Genomic DNA, 7,307 nt, shown 5'->3' with positions numbered 1-7,307 from the left:
CGGGGACCGGCGGGGATACAGGTAAGTAAAAAAATATGCATTCGGACCATAAGACGCACCCTGATTTTCCCCCCACTTTAGGGGGGAAAAAAGTGCGTCTTATGGTCCGAAAAATACGGTACATTTTGTTGTAGGACATGAGGAATGTAGACATCAGCAATTGTGCAGCTAGTATAAGCTGCATGCTTAAACCAAATGAATCTGTTTGTATGTAGTAATTAATTACCAATAACCTTATGACTAATTTGCATATAAAAGTAAATATTACTTTGTGATTTGTAAATGCCTAGAATGCCTTTATTTTGTACACTGATTTATTAAGTGCCGTGGGGGAAATGTAGCCAAATCTCTAGCAGAGCCATAATGGAAACACTCAATTTGAATATAAGTGGGAATCAGAGGGGGGGGGGGACACGAGATACACACTACAGCTAGTGAATTATCACTGTTACCACTCATTCAATAAAATTTGTAACTATTTACAAAGTCACTAATATAGTAGCTAGCAGCTAGTGTAAGAGCTGCTGCAGTTAAAGAAACCTTGCAAGTAAAAGTAAAAAGTTTTTTGTTTTAATTTTAATTAAGTTTATTTATATTTAACACTTAGCTAAATCGGTTCTAATTATTCTTCCTTCCTTTCACCCCTAAGCTCGTTAGCCATTATTGCTATGGTAATTGTACCATTCATTTTTCAATTGATATGCTATATAATCATTTTTTACATGTTTCATTGATTTGGATTCTTTTTGCAATGTCACATAGCAAGATAAATAGGGGAAGCATGTTAAAAAAAAAAAAAATATATATATATATATATATATATATATATATATGTATATATATAAACAAATAAGACAAGATTTAAGGTATTTTGCAAGTTTTCCAAAAGTAGGAAAGACAATGTTAAGTTGGTCTGTTTAGCTTAACTAATTGTTTTGTGTTTCCTTTTTGAACAGGGTGGTCCAGTGGACATCCTGCCCTTCCTTTACATTGGTAGTGCTTATCATGCTGCCCGAAGAGACATGTTGGATGCCCTGGGTATCACAGCCTTACTGAACGTATCTTCCGACTGTCCCAACCATTTTGAAGGCCATTTTCAGTATAAATGTATTCCTGTAGAAGACAACCATAAAGCTGACATTAGCTCCTGGTTCATGGAGGCAATTGAATATATCGGTAAGTGTTACTTTTATATTATCCAAAGTGTTGCTGTTGTGTTTATATATTTTTGGCTATCACAGTGTTGTCTTTATTGGGAACATTACATATATGTGAGGATTACCACAGCTTTTCTATTGATACTTTATAAAAGGTTTTTTCTTTCCCCAGATTCTGTCAAGGATAACCATGGACGTGTACTTGTGCATTGCCAAGCTGGAATTTCCCGGTCTGCTACCATATGCTTGGCCTACTTGATGATGAAGAAAAGGGTAAAATTGGAAGAGGCTTTTGAATTTGTCAAGCAACGTAGGAGTATAATCTCTCCCAACTTCAGCTTCATGGGACAACTTCTACAATTTGAATCTCAGGTCTTGACCACTACTTGTGCGACAGAGGCTGCCAGTCCCTCTGCCACACTTTTGGAACGTAGTAAGGCATCCTCCTCGCCCACATCTCCTTTCGTCTTCAGCTTTCCTGTGTCGGTAGCAGCTTCAAACAGCCTCCCTTATCTTCACAGTCCTATCACAACTTCGCCCAGTTGCTAGAAAGGAATGGAATACAACAAGCAAACTGACTTCAGGGCCACTTTAAGCCCAAAAGACTTTTTATATAGAGATGAACCTACATTGCAGAAAATGTAAAACCTAAAATAGGGGGAACCCCACAAGCAATAATTATTTACCAGTTTTCCATCTTCAAAGCCATTTGAGGATTTGAGGTGTAGTTTCACTTTTATTTCAGCTTTTATTTTAACTTTTATTATAAATATTTATATATAAACATGGATATTTCATGTTTACCTTGTATTTATAACTTTTTAGGTTTTTTTTCTTTTTTTTCTTTTCAACGAAGTGGCTTCAGGGCAGCTTTTTTGTCTTAAAGCAAATAAAGTTTGGGAAATTTTTTCATTTTCCCAAAGTGCCTATTTTTATTTATATGTTCCTTCAATTTCAATCTGGTATTGTATTTTAAATTATTTTGTATTCTGTCCTCCAAAGTATCAAAATGCAATAAGGGAAAAGCAACAATTTTGGAACGTCAAAGTTACTAGATATTGTAATTAAGAGCACAACAAAGATTACACTGGACTTTCTTGTTAGCCATCATTGCTGAAGTTCAAGCTTGGAACTAGACCTGTGTTCTGTATGCATTTCTCTAGTGCTTTATACCTATGATACAAGATGGATTATAAATGTTCTTGGCATGTTCTTACTATAAGCTAGCCTTTATTGGGCATAATTTTGGATTCTGGAAAAAAGACACTGGATATGTTATACTTGTGTTATAAGCTTTCAGTATGCAGATTTAAAAATGATATATAATGCTTTAGACAGTTGTTCCTGATTGGATTACTGTTGATAACACACTCTTCATACCATCAATATGTAATTGTATGTTTATAGATGCCAGTCTGCTGCATCATTTGCAATTCTTTAGTGCTATGTATAGTTTCAGCTAGCCATGCCTCTTTATGGCGTTGCAGATCTTAGCAACTCTGTCAGTTTGGAAACACAATGGACCTATAATTCAAAAGGTAGCATATACATTTTACCTGAGTATTTTCATCAGTGTTAGGTTTTATAATCTGACCTTTACCTTTCTGCTCAATCAGGAAATGGGCATTATAAGTTCATTTTCATAGTCTTCTCATATAGTAATATTTTAATGCCTTCATATAAGCTGCCTTTTTGATGTCTTCTGTTTAAATAGTGAGAACAAATTAATAGTCAAGAACTTTATAAATTGTTAGCTGGGGAGAATGGAAGAGAAGTTAAAGTTGAACAGTACTTCAGGAGTCATTTAAAATACTCATACTAAAAACCTTTTGCCATATTTTGAGTTTGTTGATCTATATTTCCCAAAAGGCTGAAATGGCACATTGAACTCCATCTTGATTCATCATATCTGGAGGACAAATCAGTTCTGTTCTTTGGCACTTTGTAATTCAGCAGTGCACAAAAATGTTTTTTACTCTGTAAATATTGACTAAAAAGTTTTCACACCCAGTCAGTGGATATATTTTATCAGATCTTGGTAACCTGCCAGCTCTCAAAAACAAATATCCAGCATATGTTTGTGAATGTTTAGAAACCAAATTAAAGCCCAATTTGTGATTTTTGAGGACCTTAGAAAATGAATACTATCACAGTTACCACAGCTAGATAGGTCATGGATTAAGAATATATACATGGTTTGTGGGCACAGATTAACTTTTAAAAGGTTTGAATAATAATATAAGACCAATTTTTTTTTAATTTCCAATGTTTCCACATTGTAAATCAGGTATGGCCATCAAATTTAATTACCTAAATCGGCTTTCCTCGACCTTTCCGTCATGGGGGAACACTTAAAATACCTTTCATGTACCCTTGCTATAATTACTATATCCACTGCTCAAAGTGAAGAATGACTCTTACCTTGCTGGCTAGTGGGAAGAATGTCACCCTTTCAGATGGCCAAAAATCATTGCGGTCACTTAAACTGTAAGGCACAAAGTGTTCATTGCTCAAAGAACCCCTAGATACCTCTGGAGGAACTCAAGAGTTCCATGGAACCCTAGTTGAGAAACAATGCTCTAAATTGTAATCTGCATGACCAACAAAAGCAAAATATGACCATGGTTTACCATTAATTTTCCTGTTGATTAGGTAAACTCAAAGTCTGACTTGGACATCATAATAAAGGCAGTTTTTGCTCTGTTCTATTTCATATAGTCTTCCCCTGAAGATGCATGGTAGGCTTTTGAAATATCATTTTGAAAATGTAATTGCATCTTTAATTTTACCTGTAGTGTTTTGTGTCTTTGAAAGGAAGTAGATACAAAGAAGTGCTTCTATAATCTTTTACATATTGCCCTATTTATATTTGAAGGTATCCATAAAAATGTATGGCTTCTGATATTAGAAATGTTGCATGGATTACAATCTGTTGCTAAAAGAAATTTGGGACATCAAATGTATTAGTATTTTTATGTGTTAATTTATTTTTCCCATGGAAATAAAATTTTTTCTTTTCTCCTTCTGCAACTCCCAACGTATGTGTATATAATCAAATCTGAGCAGAATAGACATATTCCGGTTTTTCTGGTAATTTTCTTCCAATGTATAATTAATGCTCACTAAATCTACAATAGTAGGGATGCAGTAGTCAAAAAACACTTTAGGAGCATGCCACAAGTTAAAACCAGGTTGATTGGTTGTAATGGATATAGTGAATGTTGGCATGCTCTTGAGTTTTGGTCTATAACACAAGTCATTTTGGCTTTTATAATCATAAAATTCTTTCGGTGATTAGAAAGGAAATTTCTTAGTCATCAGCACAATTTAAACAGTGTTTAGAATGGCAAAGAGCAGTGGGTCAATCAGAATTCATCATGCACTGATTTTGCTTAAATTGAAATGTGGTAGCTAAAATTCTGTGCGATTAGCCCTACATTAAAGTATGCATTACAAGCTGGTTTAGTTATTTCTATCACAAGATGGTTATTTTTTACACTTGTTACATTTTCCTCAGTGTTAGGGATGGGGGATGTGAATAGATTCTGTATATGTGATTCAAAGCTAAATTACAGGCATGATAAAGCTGCTTATTAAAAATCCCGCTACCTTTCTTGTCATACATACCTTTGTCATTCAATTGTTAAATGATCTTCTGCACCTTGCGCTTAGCTGGCCAAAGAGAGTCGGTTCTATTATATCACAGTCCATTGCTGCAGAATAGTGGTCAAGTATTGCATTTTCCTTATTTAATGTGGTTATGCTGAAAATAACATTTCTGTATTGCTACAGAATGCTCCAAGAGAAGACTGTACTCCCAGTCAGTGGTTAGGTGTATTACTAAGTTTGTATAGATGAAAGGTTTTAGCTGTAAAGTTAATGCTGTTGGCATCCCTTGCCAAAAATTTGCCAGAGTATCATTGAGCAGACACTGCAAGGCAGCTTTGCAAAATACTAAATCAATGGTAGGCAAGTTAAGTAATCCTACATTTTTCTGTTTTTATTTTGGAATTCAGTTTTCTGACTAAAGATTCAGATTTCTGTGTACTTTTACTGTTCAGGGCCCATGTAGAGATCATCAGTAGGATAGATATATGTCTGGATGTCTGCATAGGGTGTTGGCTTGGAAGCCAAGATATACAGGTGCTGTATACAGCCACCCACACATTTTGTCACAGACTAAGGAACATATTCCCAGGTATAGTAAAAAGATACAGATTCCCTGCCTGCTAGCCCAATGCAATGTTTGCTTCCCTACATGGTTTGAATAATATGTTTAAAGGAATACTGTACTATATGCCCACAGTTCATTGGATTTGCATTCCAGGAACTGAGCTGGTAAAATAATCTCCTAGTCATTGACGTCTCTCCTAGTCAAGACATCATATGATGTCTTATTTGGGCATTGATTGCCATTTTCTTTTCAAATTATGCCTTTTATTATAAAAGGCATTATTGTTTGATTGGTAAACACATTTGCATTTGAATAGCTATTCAAACACAAATGCATGGGTTTAAATGGCAAGCACAGTATTTGACAGGCAAAGGATGTGTTTGACTTGCATTGCTCAATGGGATTCTACTGACCTGACTTTGACGTGCATTCCAAACATACTTTAAATGCAGAAACACAACACTTTTTTCAACATTCGCTTCAAAGCTAGCCAGTAAACTTTGGGTAGGAGGGGAAACAGTAAACCAGTTGGCCTGGTGGGAGATGTAGCAGGGAAAAAAATTCCACCATAAATTGATATAGTGAAGCATTTTTTTCAACATATAATATATCCATTCTAGGGAACTTTTACATTGGCATACTAATGGACATAAGGTTTCAGGTCCTTTAATAACATTGGTTTACATACATGTGCTGTGATGGTTGAGTCTTTATGCACTGTATCATACAAATTTTCAACATGTCAGATTATTTTTTTTTTTTTTTTATGAAGACACATGTTCTACCCCATGTGAGGATTATGAGAACCCTCCATAAGCTTTCTGCTGGAGTCTGGAGAGGGAACATTTCCCCCCTTCCATACATCAGGCTGCTATCAACATAATCCTGATGGCACATTATCCAGCTCAACATAGACAAAGAAGACCAAGGCTTTAAATTATAAAAACTGATGAATGCAAATCACTTGATTTATTTTCCTGCTTACCATAAAAAGTGCTAGTGTGTCTGCTATCTTTGTAGCATGTCTGACCAGCCAAAATGATTTAAATGTTTTGAATGCATCCCATTTATAAGCAGTAGAATTTTTAAAATAAAGTTTCCAGATTACCAGATTCCAGAGACATAAGCGTTATGGATGTTGTAATTTAGTTGTAGCTGAAGTGCTTTACCACGTGAAAATATATATTTTAAAATTTTACCTGTAAGTAGTGTTCTGCAGAAAAAATGAAGTTGAGAAGACCATTCATTTAAATCTGGTAAAATTTCTGCAGGAAGATGTGTGTGGGAGGGTAGGGAGACTAGTCTGTACCACTGGAAGCATGAGATTATAAAATCAATGCAATACCATATTTCTATATTTTAGTGTGAGTATTTTGTCATCATTTTAGGTGTTTTATTTCATTCTGTATCAGGGCAGCTGTATGGAGTGTATATATGTTTGTTTTCTGATTATTTAAAATGTTTATTTATTGCCTGAAAGATTGTTTGAAGAAAAAATAAAAGCTAATTTAAAAAATGTAAATTTGTATCCATATTTTTTGTAAACATTTATTTAGCAAATTAAACATTAGTTAAGGTAAATTGAAGTCTGACTGCCATGGGTTGCTCCACTTTGAGTGATTGTTGTTTTGCAATACTTTACTGAGCTTTCTGAATGCTCAAAATGTACAGTTGTGTTCAGAATAATAGCAGTAAAAAATTTTTAACACACTGCTATTCTGAACACAACTGTTTGTGTCAAGGCTCAATCTCCACCTATTCGCAGATTATATACTTTTCTTCAGGAGACCCACAATGTCACTCCCAAATATGTCCACCACACTTCCCATACCTTGCCTCCATGCCATTTGCCCTCAAGGGTTCACATCATGAGCTCTTGTAAAGTGCACAACTACTACTGCTGCTTCAGAATCCTTCAAAAAAGTATCAAAAATCTTAGCCCATTTTTCATCCCACTTAACATACTATTCTCACTC

At 34.9% G+C, this 7,307-nt stretch overlaps 1 protein-coding gene across 1 annotated transcript in view; it reads left to right on the top strand.

The window, feature by feature from the left end:
- DUSP4 (dual specificity phosphatase 4) overlaps positions 1–6,853 on the top strand; it is a 16,602-nt gene extending 9,749 nt beyond the window's left edge. Inside the window, exons 3-4 of the mRNA XM_072405244.1 lie at positions 957–1,176; positions 1,330–6,853. Of these exons, the coding sequence (XP_072261345.1) occupies positions 957–1,176; positions 1,330–1,706 (597 nt within the window). The 3' untranslated portion in view covers positions 1,707–6,853. The remainder of the gene's footprint in view (positions 1–956; positions 1,177–1,329) is intronic.
- Positions 6,854–7,307: the final 454 nt, after the last annotated feature.

This window comes from Pyxicephalus adspersus, chromosome 3, assembly GCF_032062135.1.
Source record: "Pyxicephalus adspersus chromosome 3, UCB_Pads_2.0, whole genome shotgun sequence".
In the NCBI taxonomy this organism is placed as follows: domain Eukaryota; kingdom Metazoa; phylum Chordata; class Amphibia; order Anura; family Pyxicephalidae; genus Pyxicephalus; species Pyxicephalus adspersus.
The sequence above is the reverse complement of the archived record's forward strand: the minus strand, read 5'-3'. Positions and strand labels throughout refer to the sequence as shown.